Here is a 17,626-nt window from a genome sequence, read left to right on the forward strand (position 1 = left end):
CTTAAGTAAATTATCACAAAAAAGTTTTTTTTTTAAAAAATTTTGTATTTAATTATGTACGAAAAGCTTGGCTTTGAAAAGAAATATCGCATAAGAGAGAATGAATAATAGTGTGTAAAAAAATAAATCTATTTACGGGTTAAATACAAATTACCTAGATATTCATTTGGTTAATAAGAAGAAAATAATATAAATTTGTAGGTGATTTTTTTTTTTTGGTGTTCCACCCGATACACCATTTTGGTTCTAGGTGGTTAGGTTTCAACCCCTCCTAATTGTTGTTGCTGGATCGAACACTACATCTTTCCTACCAAGTGCAGTCTCAATTACCACTATACCCACAACCAATTGGTATTTGTATATAATAGTTATAAAAAATTATCGTGCATGGTACGAGACCTAACTTGGAAAGCTTCTAACAAAAAGAGGAGGATGTTCAACTTTTTAGTACAGTGGAAGATCTCATACTTTTTTTTTTGATATAACTTGTGAATTTTAGCTAGAAATGCTAAACATTACAGTAATAGAATTTAAAAAAAAATAAGGTCAATTGGCCAATTTTCAATGGGCCATCACGGGTCAATTCTCAAAGTCTTCCCTAAAAGGAAGAAGAGGTTGTTCACACATTTTATTTTTTTCATTCATAAATTTTATTGAAACTTACATTAAAATAATCAAAATCCCATACCTAAATCCTAACCATCCACGTCAGTCAATCCAGCCCCCATCTTTGATTCATCAATTATTTTATTTTTATTTTTCAAAATTTTTAATCCCCACTTCCAACTCCTAATCCTTTTTTAAACGATTATCATAATCTTACGAGTAATTTTTTTTCCGTGTTTAAAAAGCCACAAAAAACAATGGTCTAGAGTCTACACAAGACTCAAATACGAGCCACAATCCGTATAATACAACCCTACACCCAACCTCTACAGTACTACTCCGTATCGGCGCCTTTCACGGCACTACAGCTAGTTGACATCCACATCCAAGGCGGAGGCCGAAATTAACTTTTTTCTCTCTCTCCTCTCAGCTTCAGGTACCTTGCTGCTGCTCCTGCTTCCGTTTAAAATAAACCGAATGTTAATAATTTCTGGTCTTCTCTGCTAATTAAATTTCTCAGAACACACACTTTGAATACTCTCTCTCTTCTTCTTCTCTCTTTCTCTCTCCTCCTTGCTATCTTTCTCTCTCTACTTTCTACTCAAATTTGAACCAAAACCCCTCTTTAGATTTCGAGGGAAAATCAAAAAATATGGACGGAAATACGCAGTACAATCCTCGAACCGTTGAAGAGGTTTTCAGAGATTTCAAGGGTCGAAGAGCTGGCATGATCAAAGCTCTTACTACTGGTATTACTCGAGATTTTTCAACCCCTTTTATTGATTTTTGTTTTTCAGCGCAGTAATTTTTTAGGGTTCTTTGATTTTGTGTTTGATAATAGTTGAATTTTCTGGGTTTTTTTGTTGCAGATGTTGAAGAATTTTACCAGCAATGTGACCCAGGTTAGGGTTCTTATAATTTTTTTTGGAATTTGATTTTGAATTTCTGCTTAATTTTTGAAATTTTCTGGGAGTTAATTATTATTATAGTGTGCACTAGATTTTGTTGAATGTTGATTAATGTGTAGATTTAGCATGTAATGTTTGTTCAATTGATTATTCTTTTCGCTTTTTGGGTCCCGAAATTAAGAAAAGGAATTAATCTTTTTGTTTTTTTAATGATAATGCTATATATATTGTTTTTTTTAGCAGTTGATTACTGTTTGATTATTTCTGTTTTAGTGTATATAAATAAGACTTGTTGTGTTGTCTCAGTAAACTGTAGCGATTACTCTATTGTCTATGCTTCGCTGGAATTTTCGATTACATTTTCGCAATTTTATTGGTTTAGTAGCTTTCGAACTTGATACTTTGGGTTTGTCATGTTAGTTTTTATGAGCTCTTGAATGATTGGTCTTTCATGTTTAGAGAATTAGAGTAGCTTTGGTCTTTCATGTTTAGAGAATTAGAGTAGCTTTTACAAGCTGCATTCTAACAGTAGAGAATTTTGGGTTCAAGAGTAACTCTACTATGAGGAAATTGGGATTGGTAGATTGGTTGTTTTGCTGCTGTTTGGCCTTAGAAAACTACCTTTCCTTTATGTTTCCTTCTTTGCATCGTTTTCATTTTCGGGTTTTGCTTGCTTCTTATATTACGGTAAGATTTCTTAATCAGCTATACACTATGAGTGGATGTCCATGTTTGTTTAGTACTTCCTGTGTTTCTTAATAGATGCATCACTTTGAATTTATACCCTATTTATATATTTACTTTAACCATGTTAATTTTTACTAATATACTTCGTTTAAAATTAATTACATCATTTTAACTGTTGTTAGGTTAATCACAATATTTTCAAATTAACACTTTTTTTTGTTGTTGTTGTTGTTGTTGTTGTTGTTGTTGTTGTTTGTAATTTCAGTTTTTTTACTAATATATAATTAAAGTTATTGGTGGTCAAAGTAAGTATATAAACTATGTAATAAGTTAAAGCGATACATCTATTGAGAAACAGAGGGAGTATGATTTATGCATATTTGAGCTATTTTAGTCTAACTAATGATCCTATGCTGTCAAGCTTTTATCCATTTATGGTATGAAAAGGTGTTCAGCGTTCATTTTGTGTAGAAAGATTTGGTGGTCAAAGGTTGTGAATTCTGATGAGTTAGTTCTGATTTCTGTTCAGGTTTGGTAACTCTGAAAAAATTGTACAGTTTTTGTATCTGTTACCGAGTATATAAGTTTCTATCTACACCTGCGATTTGAGTAATAAATTTTTCTGCTGTCCAAGTAGTGGTAGTTGCTGTGCTCTTTGCTTCCCCCCCACCCCGTTCCTTCTTTCTTTACCTAGCACCAATTGGTTTGCCTGCTTTAATAATTGTTGCAGCAGGTTGGCAGCAAATTCTTTGTTTGGCTTGCTTAACTAGTGCATTTTGCAGAGAAGGAGAACCTTTGTCTATATGGATTTCCAAATGAGCAGTGGGAAGTGAACTTGCCAGCAGAAGAGGTGCCTCCAGAACTCCCTGAGCCTGCTTTGGGTATTAACTTCGCCAGAGATGGCATGCAATCGAAGGACTGGCTGTCACTTGTTGCTGTTCATAGTGATGCATGGTTGCTTTCTGTTGCCTTCTACTTTGGTGCCAGATTTGGTTTTGAAAAATCTGATAGGTATTTAATTTTCTCCTTGCTACGCAAATTATGTAATGCCAGAATTTATTGCTATACCTGATTCGGGGTTTATTGGGAAGTTCCCATGATAGAGCATACCAATTGTATCAATATATTTTACATTGAAAACTCTGTAGTTCTGTACAATTAGCATTGTTATCAGCTGCAAGTGGCCTCTTCTTTGACGGTAACTTGCTGGTTTGGTAAGCATTATCAGTATGCAGCCATTATTATTGAACGCAGATGATTTCTTCATCTCCCCCTTGCCTTTCAGCTTTGCAATATTTTATTTCATCATTATAAAAAAAGTTTTCTCAATTTTGGGACATTATTATGCGTAGTTTCAATTGTATTAATTTTTTTTGGTCAGATGGGTTTTATCTTTGTGCTTATTGCTGTTATTGTTTCTGTTATTATTATAGATAATATTGGACTGCTATCAACCTATCATCAATATCAATTTTTTATTTTCTCATCTATATTGCAGGAAGCGTCTGTTTAGTATGATCAATGACTTGCCTACAATATTTGAGGTTGTAAGTGGAAATGCAAAGAAGCAATCAAATTCAAAAGAGAAGACATCAGTTTCAAACAACAGCAGCACCAAATCCAAGTCAAATTCGAAATCAGTAAGTCATGGATATTTGTTAGTTATATTTCCAAACTGTACATGACTGTATGGGAGGTTGCATTAATTACAGAAATTGATATGTGCAATTAGAATTGGAGATAACTGATGTATGTCTATTGGAGAATTAATAAGTTAATCATCCTAGGGTAATTATTATGTTGGTACTATACTACTATGTCTATGGGATAGAATATGTCATGGATGAGTATATCCTTAGTGATTCTTTTGTGTGAATGATATAATCTGTCTGCAGTTGGAGTATTGGAGAATGGAACCTCCATATCTTGTTATTTGTGTCATGTAGATTTCTAGTACCAGGCAGCTGTAGAAAAGCTCGAATACTACTTTATCTTATTTATCTTAGATATCATTATGTGGGTTTTTTAAATCTTATATTTCCACATGATATTATCTCAACTGTATGCTGTAGTGTTATACACAAAGTATATGAGTATTGTTTCAGATTTTTAGTCATCTTTTTGTATATGGTATTCCTTCCATTTGGGGGAATGTTGCATTACTTAGTCAAAGCTTCTTGAATGGAATTATCACACTATGCTGTGTTGTGTCCATAACTCCATATCATTGTTGCTTTATTAATTTTCATCCCATGGCTAGCTGGGTACTTGGGTAGACCTATTCTTGTTCCTGATGATACTAGCCAGGTAGACCCATGCTTAAGAGTTATTTCCTGGTGATACTTTTATACTATTTTGGGCAAATCCATTCTTTTTATATAGTTTTTCAGAAATAACAAATCAAGTTCTCAACTGAACTTTGGGATTAGGTAGTAACTACATTTTTTTCGTTGATGTAACCTTCCCTTGTAAGTTTTATATTCTTCCATGTTTTCTTTTGTGGGAGTAAGGGGCATTATTGCAATGAGAAAAGTTCTATACTATGTCATGCTTGTGCTGTGCTGGCTCACAACCTCTAATTGATAATAAATACTGGTCTAAATGTATTATTATCGAAGCATCTTTTGTGTCTTTAGACTATTTGCTTGATTTTTTTGATTAAAACCACTTATTCTGGAGTAAATCACCATTGATGTGATTTTTGTTTTTCTAGAACTTGGGATATAAGTTATTGTTGCTTGGTTGGATAATGTGACGTGTCACTGCTATCTTTTATTGGATTCTTGTCTGTAATTAGCAAATTGGTCTTCTGATAATGATATAGTAAGGCTTGGTGGCGTTGGTGCTTTTGGACTTTAGAAATTCAAATTCATTAAATTTTTTTTATGATAAGTTAAATTAGTTTTCATTAGAAAAAACTAGTTTAACAGTTTTGGTCATGTGATAAAAGCACCACTGAATTAGCTTATTTGCAAAACTCAAGTTTGATCACATTAATTCGTTAAAATTAGGTTTCATCAATATCATCAGTTTTAATCAAAAGAATGTTAAAATTTTATTGAATAAAAATCAGTTTTTCAGTAAAAAACAAGGTGAAGTGACAAGCACCTAATTTATTTAGTAAAGCCTCACTATGCACTTATGGACTTGGTAATTTTTTGCTATTCCACTGGTAGAAAAGAATGGTGGGTAGTGAAGGTTAGGTCTGCTCATGAAGAACCTGCTTTCTGTGTTCATCAGTTCATGTTTAAACCTTTTTTGCATCTGCTAGTGGGGCCATCGGGTTCTGTAAAAGGCTCATTTTGCAGTGCTTGTTATTATAGTCACATGGGGCATTATCTTTCGGAAAATCTGTGGCTGATATCAATGTTTAAGTCTGATTGTATTGCATGACTACGCTATGTAGCTGTCATGCCTGTCAATGAATGGTCTTGGAGTATATTGTTGCATACTTGCATTTTACCTCTATACATTCAATAGTCGTGTATTGAACAGGTCATGAGGTCATAAGGTGTAGCAATATTTGAAATTACATTGTTACCAAATGCTGTGATCAAAATTTTCAATTGCCCTTTTCATTTGTGTTATTGAATGAGAGACTTTGAATCGCAGGCTAAGTATTCTTCAAAAGGACCACAACCACAAAAGGATGAAGAAGATGGTTTGGATGAAGAATTTGAAGAGGAACATGGAGATACGCTTTGCGGGGCTTGTGGAGATAATTATGCTTCTGATGAGTTCTGGATTTGCTGTGATATATGTGAGAGATGGTTCCATGGGAAATGTGTAAAGATCACTCCAGCTAGGGCTGAGCATATCAAGCAGTACAAGTGCCCATCATGCAGCAACAAAAGAGCAAGGCCTTGATGTTTTTGTTTCAAGTTGGCAATCTACATCACTTCTGTTGTACTCCACTCGTTTGTGGTTATTCTGCTAATTGTGTAGGTGGTAGCTCTTAGTGTCATGCGTTATCAGGTGTTATATTCATGTCCAGACGTGTGTCTAGAATTATGTTAATTCTATCAGCTAGCTTGCAGATCGCTGTGTTATCTTATCAACTGTGCATTCAGATTTGTAATCTACGTCGTAGGGAAGTACTCGGTGACTAACTATTTTCCACTATTCTGAAATCAGTTGTTGATTTTCAGAAGAATGCAATTTATTGTGTGTCCAGAGTTCTTTAATTTGCTTCCTGTTTCTTAAGTGTTGGTATTTTCTGTGCTATTTTATGGATTTTCCCAGGCAGGTAAGAAAGTTGGTCAAACCCCAGTTGACCTTGAGAACAACTGGAGCACCAAACCTGCAATTGAGAATTTTCAAGTTGCTGTTCTGTATGTGCATGTTTCTGCTCTGATTCGATTCTTATTGTTTGAAAATTGGGAGTGGTTGTGTAATGAATCCATGTACTCCAAATTGCTACCCTTGTGCTTCTAACCCTGTTCAGGCTGTGATCTAGGTAGACAGCATATTACCTTTTTTACATGTTAGGACAGGACTCTAAACTCGAATGGTATTCGTGGGATTGAGAGACTGTCATAGCCCAACAGAATTTTCTGAGTTCATCAGCTAATGCAGCTAAGCATGCACTTCAGCAAAATTGGTGTCTCCACGATCTAGCCTGCATTACATATAAGCCTTATTTCACCATGACATAGTGAAGAGCAAATTACCAAATTTCAAGCTGGCAGAATGCAGCCCCAAGTTGTTTTAACAATATGTGGTTGGGATTGCTCCAATGCTTGGTGTCTGATCCTGTTATCCTTCCTGTAATCTGACATTGACGACAAGCTATGCCCTAACTGCTACAGAAGTAACTTCGGTAGGTAAGAGGCAACTTGACATTTGACAACGATGTACGATGTATGTAAAGTTGTGAAGTCTAGTATTTCATGACAGAGCAATTTGCCATTTTTTTAGGCTACGGTTTACCTTCATGCTAACATCCACCAACCAAGCACAACCTGTAGACTTTACAACAGGAACTATGAACCTTTAAAAACACTGAAGTGGTGCGCTTTGGGTTTGTTTATGAATTTCCAAGAGACCAAGACTAAGTGAATAGAATCAGAAAGATGCAAGTTTAAGATGCAAAGAGAACTCTTTTTGCTTTTAACAAAGTCATGATCTTATAAGGATACGTAAGAATCTAATACTTGTATTTTGTTTAAATTAGGCCCCGTTCACTTCACCTTACTTTTACTGAACTGAAATTATTTTTGCTAAACTGAAATTATTTTTACCGATTTTCTATTATTACTGATATGAAATTTCCTTATTTTTACTAAACTAAAATTATTATTACCGAATATTATTTTCTAAAGGTGAAGTGAACAGGGCATCAGTAGAACATTCTTTGTGAGAAAAACTTTCTTTTTTGGGTTTTATTATTGTTGGTTCAAAAATGTTAAGATTGGTAACTATGTATATACCAGTACAAATCATTCATTGATGATTAAATTGTCTAAATTATGTTGAACAAAGGATACTTCTCAAAACATGGAAGTCATTAATCCAATTGCAATGCTGAAGTTGTTTTCATACATAGTAGACTTGAAATAAAATATTATAATGAGAATATTGTTGATAACTTTCAGGGGTCAGAATAACGACTTACTACTAACTAGAGTATTCGGCCTATAACAAGAAACAATCTTTACTTCCTATAAAAGTTGTGACATTGTATAATTTTAGTCAGCATGATCAAATGCACAAATTATCTCCAAGAAGTTTATGTATAACATTATGTTGACCAGTTTTCAAAGATCAATCTGATCCGAACTGATTCGATTTGATATAAACCCAAAATATTGACCCGATGCTTGACCCACTTGATAATCTATAAAACCGAATATAATACATAGAATCAAATTAAAACCAAAACTCGCATTGACACGATCAGACTTAAAACCCAGTTCGACTGACCCGAATTAGCCCAACCCGATGGGTGAGTCTACCCAAATTCAACAAAAAAAGGGGACAAATCAAAATGAGACCATACTTCAAAGTTAAAACAATATATTCTTTCTAGAAAAATCTGCAATAATTTGGCAAAAAATAACAGTAAGTTCCAAGATTCATACGTGGACAGTATCTAACTGTCCACGACTCCACGTATGAACAGATTCAATCGATAGATAATTTTTTTATTTACCACCTTTATAATTTCATTTTACATATTTTATTTTGACGTGTATTGCTAACAATAATCTTGTCAAAAATCCCAAAACTCACTTAATTGAATATTCTCGATATCAAATATTGCATCTAAAACTTCCAAATTTAGAAATTTATGAAATCTTATTGATCGATTGAACAATTTTGAGCAATTGAGCAACCTTATTTGGAAGTAAAGGAATCAAAATGCCCAGCAGTGATGAGGGATTTGAAGAAACAAATGAATATGAACATTCATTTGAGAAAGTTAAACAGAGGTTAAAGGATCGATCTAAGGTAACCCCATTAATTTTTCTGGTTTTTTCTTTGATTATTTTCAAATTTGATTGGTTTTTTGTGATTTTTGTGATTGATTCTGAAATGGGTATGTTAAATTATTGAAGAAAGTTGCTGAAACTAGAGAGAAAACGAAGAAGATTATCTCTGAACATGCAGAAAGGATTGCCAAACAAGCTGAAGAACACGAAAGATTCATCAATAAGGTATTTTTAATGGTTATTTATAGATTTTGAGTTGTTTTGGCATTTGGGTTTTGGTTTTATAGTTTTGATTTATTGAATGTATGTAAGATGTTTGTTTAAATGCGCAGCTGAAGTTTTGTGGGGTTTTTTGTGATTTATTGTTTGATCTCAGGTTACTTATCTGTGTGGTGTACTTGGGTTTGGAGGATTTTGCTTTCTACTTGGGGCAAGTGAGTCTTAAATTTCTTACCAATCTGGAATTTTGGTTTTGCAGCATTTATTTTGTTTTAGGTGTAGATTTAGGTTGTTGAATCGTAGTACTTATTGTCTAATTTTTAATTTTCAGGGCCACAAGATGTTCCTATTGTGTATTGTCTATTTTATGTCATATTTGTTCCACTGAGATGGATTTACTATCGGTATAAGAAGTGGCATTACTATCTTTTGGTAAGTCTGGTCTCAACTACCTACAATTAAATACTTTCATTGCACATTAAAGGTATGTTTAAGGGAGTAGTAAAGTATGTTGAAAGGCATTGTCTAGTCTATAATTTTGTGAGTTTGCATTCTCTAAATGCCATTGAACAATTGTAGTCCATTTTATGAATGCATGGTGGCATTTCTCATTAAAATTTCAATAAATAATGAAGGAGAAATCGGGCAAATTATGCTTGAAACTTATTGATCAAAATTGGACTTCTTAATATGGATGATAAAACATGGCTTCTATTGGTAGGTTAAACAACTTAAATTCAGTACGCCGGGCCTAAAATCTTGTTGGTTTTCCAATTGCAGTTTTTAATGTGAAGTTTAACTCTAATATGTGTTGTGTACCCTAATTGAGCAATGTTCTCTAAGATCAATCAATTCAGCCATTAGTTAGTCATTAGTGGTCCCAAAGTTGTTTAATGAATGGAAGGGTGCTTCATAGAAACCCCTATCTTTGACATTTACTGAATTATAGTACTTTAATAACTGATGAAGTGATCAAGAAATCTTTTCTTTTTTTGGTGCTTTTTGAAAACACATACTGAAGTTGGTAGAACATATTTAAGTTGAAAGAAGAAAGGAAGCAATACTCTTTGTTTTTTTTTTCTTTTTTTCTTCTCTAAATAATATTTAGTTATTTTTGTACAAGAAGTACAAATTGATGGGTCGTGAAGCTTGCTAATTCACTTCCCCTAGTACTGGAATACTTTAGATAGGCAACCTTAAGTTATTGACACTGAAGAAAATTTCATATCTTAGCGGTTCATATATGCTGCAATCATCTAGTTTAAACATAAAGAGAATTTACATCCCTTACTTCTCTTACTTCAAAACCCCTTTTATCCCAACCTTCTCAAGTTTCAAAATGTGGTTAGAATTGTCATTTTCAAAGCAGTACTGTTGGTGTTAGACATTTGTCTGAGAGAATTGGCTTTTCTAACAAACTGTTATTTTGGAAAATGTTGAATATCCTAGGCTTATTTTGATAAAAGTGCATTGTTTTAGAAGCACTTCAAAAAATATCCTGCCCCCTCAAAAAGTTTTTACTTGCTTGTCACCTCAGGATAGACCTGCTGTGTTATTTTTGTCTATTAAATCTTCGTGTGGGGAGGAGAAGTATTGTGGAGTGAATGGGAGCTTAACCAAGTATCACTGTGCATAAACTATAAAAGTTGAGAATCCCTTGGCCTTTCCCCTGATCTGTTTTGTTAGTTTGAATTCTTTGAAATAGCAATTCTTTCTCTGATTTTTTATATTATTTTAGAGAGAGGTGAGTTAGTGTTGTTTATGTCCATACGTAGGCTGTGAATTGCACGAGGAGAAATTGAAACCTTAACAACGAAATCAAACCCATATGAAACCTTTTTTTTTTCTTTTTTTTTTTTTTTTTTTTTTTTGGGGGGGGGGGGGGGGGGGGGGGAGGGACTTGAGAGTGGTATGAACATCCTTGTAACAAATGTGACAGACTCAGTTTTCTTTAATGAAAAGTTTATGTATTAAGAGCTTCATTTTCAAGTAAATGTAATTTGAAGTTCTGCCAACAAAATTACATATAGTTATTGAAAAAGGCTAGCTAAGTAATTTCATGCAACCAAATCCAAAATTATGTACTTTGAATTGGTGTTTTCAACTTGGACGGGACTATGGGAGCAGTACATGATGCATTGGTGAATAATATCGATGTGACCGTGTAAGGCTGTAGGTGGAGGTGCTGTTGTGCTTAATTTGTTGTGGGTAACATTAAACCTGTTATCCTTAAAGCAGATTTATTTTTCCAAGGAACAAAGTGCAAAGTAAGCATCTCAAAATCATTGTGGCAATTCAGAGTAATGTTTGACTCATAGATTGTGGTTTGGAGATCCAAGGGATTTGTGCGTCTCTGATCTGCTCGTTTGGTAGGTGGCCATAAATGATGGCAATGGGAGTGAATTTGTTTGTAAATTGTAAGAAAAATCAAGGTTTATTCCCATGGTAATGCTAGCTCACCCTTAAATTGACCATTTTTCTTTAGAAATTTTCATTTCCACCTAATACCTCCTCCCAAGTGGTAATGGATGGTAATGAAAAAAACATCAATGTTTGATGATGAAATTGCATTTAATTATATAAAAATTTCTGTTCTATATGTTGTATGGTATCATTATATGTCCATATTTGTTGAGATCTTATGACCAATGATCGTTCTTGAGATAATGGAAGTAGAAGAAAAGTTGGAACTCAAAAGACATAATTTAATGATAAGTCATTGTCCAATTTTGATAAAAAGGACAATAAATACTCCGTATAAAGCATTTTTTTTCCCTTCTAGATTTACCCTGAAATAACTTTCAAGAAATGAATGACTCAAGGCAGACAAGATATGTATGGCAAGGTCTTATTAGCCTTCTCTTTAAGAAGGTTACCCATATCAAGTGAGTAGTGGTAATGAATAGAAAATTTTCGATTGAGAGGCTATATATTTTCAGAGGACATACCTTTGTTTACTTTTCTTACCATTTAATTAGAAAATGATTCCATGCATCAAATTGTGCTTTTTTGTTTTCTTCTTCCCCGATCCACTTAAGACTTGACTCACATACAGAGAAAGGAGATTAGATAACGACTTTGTTATAGAAGGAAACTTGGAACCTAAGGGCTTAATGGATTCTATTTTTACATATACCTTCTCCATGTCAGCTACTTTCCCTGAGCTCACTGTGAATGTTGTAATGGCCTTATAGGTTTATATACTATGCTTTTTACCATTTTGATTTGTACTGTCTAAATTCTGTACCAGGTTGACTTCTGACATTATTTATCCGTTCTTATTTTGCATGTGGGATAATTTTTTTATTTTACATTTTGAAATTCATGGATTCATTTTATATAGTATAACCTCGTGACTAAGTTTTTACCCATAAGTTGAACTTGTGTCAGCGTTCTAATTGTTTCTGAAGAATTACACTGCAAAGCTTGATGCCTTGAATTTGTAAAGGGATACTGAGGCGTAAGTTGAATACACTATGAGATGGAAGAGAAATTCTTCTTGAACTATGAATATACCAGTTACTTGAGTCATTTTAGATGTGGTAAGGTTGAAAGAATATATGGACAAAATAGGACTGTATTCTTAGAATCTAGGTAAATAATGTTCTCATCTGGACCTTCCACTATTATTAGAATTCTATTACAAGGAAAGGGTGGTGATAATTGATCTTTGAAACTATCTTGGGCAACAGTTTAATAATGGAGGTATATGAATTGAGCTTTATGCCTATATACTATCTTTGAAGTTTGAATATTTCTTTTGAGACTAGTGCATTATACAAGACTGTATCACAATGCAGTTGCTGGACTGCTAGTTTACTTCACGTTGCTGCTTATTGAGGCCAATAAGTTTATTTTATATTTGATTCTTTATTGTATCTTGACACTTGATGAACACGAGAAACAGTACAGATTAGCTTTCATTGGAAATATCTGATAGGCGCTGTCATATCTCTTTTCAATTTACTATTTAATGAAAGATATGAAGAAATGCCTCATTATGGATTGTTCATATTTTAACAGGATTTTTGCTACTATGCAAATACAATATTCTTGGTTACACTTCTCATGTATCCGAAAAATGAAAAGCTCTTTATGGTTTGCTTTTCATTTGCTGAGGTACGTGATTTTTTTTACGTAGTATTTTATATTATTTTGTGCTACTTTAGATTTGGTTGGGGAGATCCTTTCATCCATCTTAATCTGTTCCTGACTTGCAACTGCAGGGACCTTTAGCATGGGCAATTATTGTGTGGAGATGTAGCTTGGTTTTTAATTCCATTGACAAAATTACAAGTGTCCTTATACACCTATTACCTGGTAAGTTAAGAGTTCAAATGGACTGATGAATTGTTTTTTTATCAGTCATTTTTCTACTCTATCCTCTTAATTCCTTGTGGGAAGTCTTAGCTCTCAGAAACTTACTTTATATATGGGCCGTGTGTACAGATTTGTATAAGAATGTTCGAAATGTAACAACTAATAACATATGTTCATGTGATGTGTCAATTTGCTGTATATATGTCATGGCTATCTATGCCTAGTTGAATCGGAAATGTATGAGCTACATAGTCTTCTTTCTGCATGTCTTTTTTGCTTGTTCCTTCTTTTTGGCTCTGAAATCAGAAACCTGCACCTTAGAGCTTATCTGTTGTTCTAAATCTTAAAATAACTTGGTTGCTGAGGCATTTTTTGGTAACATTAACATTTTGGGAGGGTATTGTGCTTGTGCAATTAGGTTGGTTGGTATCAGTAAGCTATGATAATTCTAGAGCTTCAGCAAATTGACAGGTCGATGAACAATTCAGAGATATTTCAGAATACATTAACTTTAGAGCCATAAAACCACCAATACCATATCTAATTATCTGGTAGTTGTAAGTAATTTTTATGCATGATGCATGGAGTTTCTAAGAGCTTTAAGGTAGAGTGGAATGTTTATTTGCAGTTTGTGATTGCAGAAATATGTTTGAAGGTTACAATTTTTTTCATGATCACAAGGGAGAGTGTAATACATAGGGTATAGGGAATGGGGTAATATTGGTAGTGCATAATAATTCTGTTAGGATTAGCTTGGGGAGGAAATAAATGAGTTAGTAGAAGGAAAGGAAGGGGAGCTTCTATATATATTGAAGAGATTAGACGAAGATGGGAAAATGAAAATATTGCAATTAAGTTTTACTTTTGTTTAGTTTGTTATGGGAGTGTCCAGCCACTCAAAGGGGTTGTTATTTTCTTAGTATAGATTTGATTGCATTGCTAATACAATTATTTATCAATTTTCCCCTAAGGTCATCTTCTTCTTCCTCAATTTTTTTTCTTTTCTTTTTCCCTTTGATTGTCTAATCTATTACAGAGAGGGTAGAGCCTATTTCTTGAGCTGCTCAGAACTTGAATATCTTATGTGGTTGTTTTTCAGGTTTGGTTTTCTTTACGATTCGGTGGTGGAATCCAGCCACCTTTGCAGCCATGCATCCTGAAGGAACTGATCGTAGAGTCTCATGGCCTTATGTAGAAAACCAATCATACCTGTGGACATGGCTATTTCTAGTCCCATTGGTTGCTTACACCCTTTGGCAAGTTCTCTATTTTCTGATAGTTAATGTGCTGCGTAGACAGAGGCTTATGCGAGATCCAGAAGTCATGACCTCTTACAGGTATTGATAATTAATGATATTACTATGAACTGTGTTATTGAAAGAGACAGTGACTGGAAGCCTGTAACTTAGTGTAGATTCCTACGGTGACTAGAATGATTGAAGGAGTATTTGGGCACCCATTTTATACTCCAAGACTTAAATTGGTTTGGCTGTCCACTTTCTGAATTATTTATTGAATAATGTAGGGAACTTTCAAAGAAAGCTCAAAAAGCAAACAGTATATTGTGGCGACTGAGTGGCTTGCTCGGGGACCAGAATCGAATGTGGATGTATATAGTTTTTCAGGCTCTGTTTACTGTGGCAACCATGGCACTCACTGTTCCCATCTTCCTGTCATATGAGGTGTCTGTGATCTTCCAAATTCTGAAGGTCTCTGCTGCTGTCTGGAATGGAGGAAGCTTTGTGCTAGAAGTGATGCCAAGACAGGTGATTATGAAGGAGAAGAAGAAAAAAATAGAAGTGCAACCTGTTGAAGCCCAGCCCCAGCTTGATAGTTCCATGCCTCTCGAGAACCCAGCTTCTACAGACGCACAGCAAACTTGACAGTTTTTTTTTTTCAATGATTGACTTTAGCTGGTGTTATAGATGACCTTTAATTCTCATTTAAATGAACAATGTAATGTTTTTGGCCTGCCCTTCGTCTAAACTCCTGCCTATATACTCTGATCAAGCATAGAGAGGATACATGCAGGTTTAGCTATGGTGATAACCGTGATGTGAGATCATTTTTTCGTCGACTCCAATTATGTTTGCATTTATGTCTTTTAATCGTGTATAAATAGGAAGTAAACGACACTTGTTATAGAATCAATGGTTGTGAGCCAATCCTAAATTATTGTAATGGCACAGTACTTACGTCTCTCTTAGATGTAACAGTTTGAGTTTTCTACTGTACTATTTAATTTATATAAAAGTACTAATTTTGATCATACATTTACTCTCCAATATATCTTTTTACTAATGTATACTTGTATATATAAAAAATTAAAGGCAAAGAAAAGAGGCTGTAGGTTATATCTTTTGTTAATTTTATGCATTATTAGTACATTATACAGTCACAATTCTCACAAAAGATATTCTAGCATTGTTATCTGCCTGCCTTAATTAAGTGCCTTTCGGTGGCGTAAAATAACAAAAGTAGAATTTCTCAAAAAAAAAAAAAAATATAACAAAAGTAGAAAGCATTTTTGTGGCCATTTATTATACTCTACGTCACATGCATACACTTACACACATCAACATGCGGCACATAAAAATTCCTTGTCATCTACCACTCTATTTTAGCCCAATTATATCTTGACAAATTTAAATGGTGTTTAGATCAAGCTCATTCTATTATTTAAAAAAAAAAAAAAAAAAAAAAAAAAAAAAAAAAAAAAAAAAAAAAAAAAAAAAAAAAACTGTTACTACATTTTAGCAAAAAAGGACCTCTTAATTGATCTTCACTTCGACCATCGTGTGTAATTTATAAGAATGAAAAATACATTATGTAGGTGTTCGGTGTTTCAGTGTTATAATTTTATACAAATATTAATACTACTTCTATTTCATATTATTTGCAACGATTAGATATTTTTTCACTCTACTTTATGTCAAATCGGTGCAAATAATATGTAACAAAGGTAGAAGTCGAAACTTTACAATGACCCGTATAAGATTAAAAAAAAAAAACACATGTATTTGCAAGTTTGGCAAAATTCATGTACAATTTTGGCTAAGAGTGAAATTTCATGTGATTTGGAATTTTGGATGTCTAAGCTATTACTGTTATACAGCACTCTCCAAACAAATAACCTGTCATATACGGAACATAACAACAATTGCAGGATTACTACTATCCAAGGAAATTCTATCCTAAAACCCCCCCTCAAACACACACAAATATATATTTATAAACAAAAAAAAAAAAAAAGAAAAATCAGAATAAAACAAAAATTCTACACCGAATTATAGTTGTATAAACAGCTAGGAAAACAAGCTGTACATGGGACATACATATTACCAATTTACCAGTAATTCTATCTACTTAATTGTTAATATTTGATCCTAAACTTAAATTAACATCCACTAATTATAATATGAAGATATATCATTCTGTACTTAAACCAAGTTTAACAATGGCATCCCACAACCTTTGAATCTCTCCGTACACATCATCAGTGGGCAGCTGAAATCTGCAACAAGGACAAGTGTTTCTTTTAGTAAGCCAAGGCAACACACACTTCCAATGGAATATATGCTCACATGGTAATACACACACATCTCTCCCTTTTATCATTTCCTCTTTGCATATCACACACTCTACTCCACCACCGCTCTCGATCGATGGCAATGCCACCACTGCGTCGACTGAGGCGGCTACCTCCTTCCCGGCCTCGATCACGTTGCCACACCCTTTGGTGCTAACAAATCTCCTGCACTTTACTATCAGGTCTACAAATGCCCCTAGCACCTGGTATGGTGTTAGGGACATTGCAAACCCAGTGGATAAGTTATTTAACATGGTATCAGAGCCATACAGTTTCAGGATTCCCTGCCAGTGTGCAGGGGATACTGACTCTAGGGTTGCCGACTGGTGCTGGCGGACTTCACAGAAGAATAAGAGTAAGAGGACGGAGTCAAGGTCACGAAGGCGAACCCTACTGGAGGAGGATATGTACTTTGGGGACAATGAAGGGAACAAGAAGGGTGTAAGGAGGTGGAGGAAGGAGAGGAGGTGGCGGGCGACGAGGAGGGATTTTTCAGAGAGGGAGAGGGAGTAGAGATGGTTGATGGTGTGAGTGAAGAGGGCGGGCGAGGTGAGGAGGGACACAAGGTGGTGGTTGTGGCGGCGAAAGGTGGAGGAAAGGGAATGAGACAATGAGTTTAGTTGAGAAGAGGTGAGTGAGGAGAGGGCAGCCATGATAATGGACTCGGTTGTTGTTGTGAATTGGTCAGCCATAGTTGAGTATAGTATAGGATTCTTTTGAGATTGGGAGAAATATGATCATCAACTTTTTTAGTGGAGAAGAGAAGTTTTGTAAATTAAGGAATTGATGATTTGTGGGGGCATTTTTATACACATTTTTGTAGTTTGTATGGGCCAGAGGAATTTCTTACTTTGACTCTTTTGCAT

At 34.3% G+C, this 17,626-nt stretch overlaps 2 protein-coding genes and 1 pseudogene across 2 annotated transcripts; 2 read left to right on the top strand and 1 right to left on the bottom strand.

The window, feature by feature from the left end:
* The first annotated feature begins 1,091 nt into the window (after positions 1–1,091).
* LOC145610020 (PHD finger protein ALFIN-LIKE 5-like) lies at positions 1,092–6,385 on the top strand. The gene is made up of 5 exons (XM_081665264.1): positions 1,092–1,355; positions 1,476–1,508; positions 2,984–3,212; positions 3,700–3,841; positions 5,814–6,385. Exons 1-5 carry the CDS (start codon positions 1,259–1,261, stop codon positions 6,066–6,068), a joined length of 756 nt encoding a protein of 251 aa, XP_081521390.1. The 5' UTR covers positions 1,092–1,258; the 3' UTR covers positions 6,069–6,385.
* Positions 6,386–8,385: 2,000 nt separating this feature from the next.
* Positions 8,386–15,142, top strand: LOC145611331 (glycerophosphocholine acyltransferase 1-like). The gene is made up of 8 exons (XM_081666651.1): positions 8,386–8,651; positions 8,759–8,857; positions 9,009–9,066; positions 9,183–9,283; positions 12,875–12,970; positions 13,078–13,171; positions 14,271–14,508; positions 14,697–15,142. The coding sequence occupies exons 1-8, from the start codon at positions 8,562–8,564 to the stop codon at positions 15,052–15,054; spliced, it is 1,134 nt and encodes a 377-aa protein (XP_081522777.1). The 5' UTR covers positions 8,386–8,561; the 3' UTR covers positions 15,055–15,142.
* A 1,293-nt stretch (positions 15,143–16,435) lies between these two features.
* On the bottom strand, positions 16,436–17,626 carry LOC145612103 (E3 ubiquitin-protein ligase SGR9, amyloplastic pseudogene; annotated as a pseudogene).

This window comes from Chenopodium album, chromosome 24, assembly GCF_948465745.1.
Source record: "Chenopodium album chromosome 24, dcCheAlbu1.1, whole genome shotgun sequence".
In the NCBI taxonomy this organism is placed as follows: domain Eukaryota; kingdom Viridiplantae; phylum Streptophyta; class Magnoliopsida; order Caryophyllales; family Amaranthaceae; genus Chenopodium; species Chenopodium album.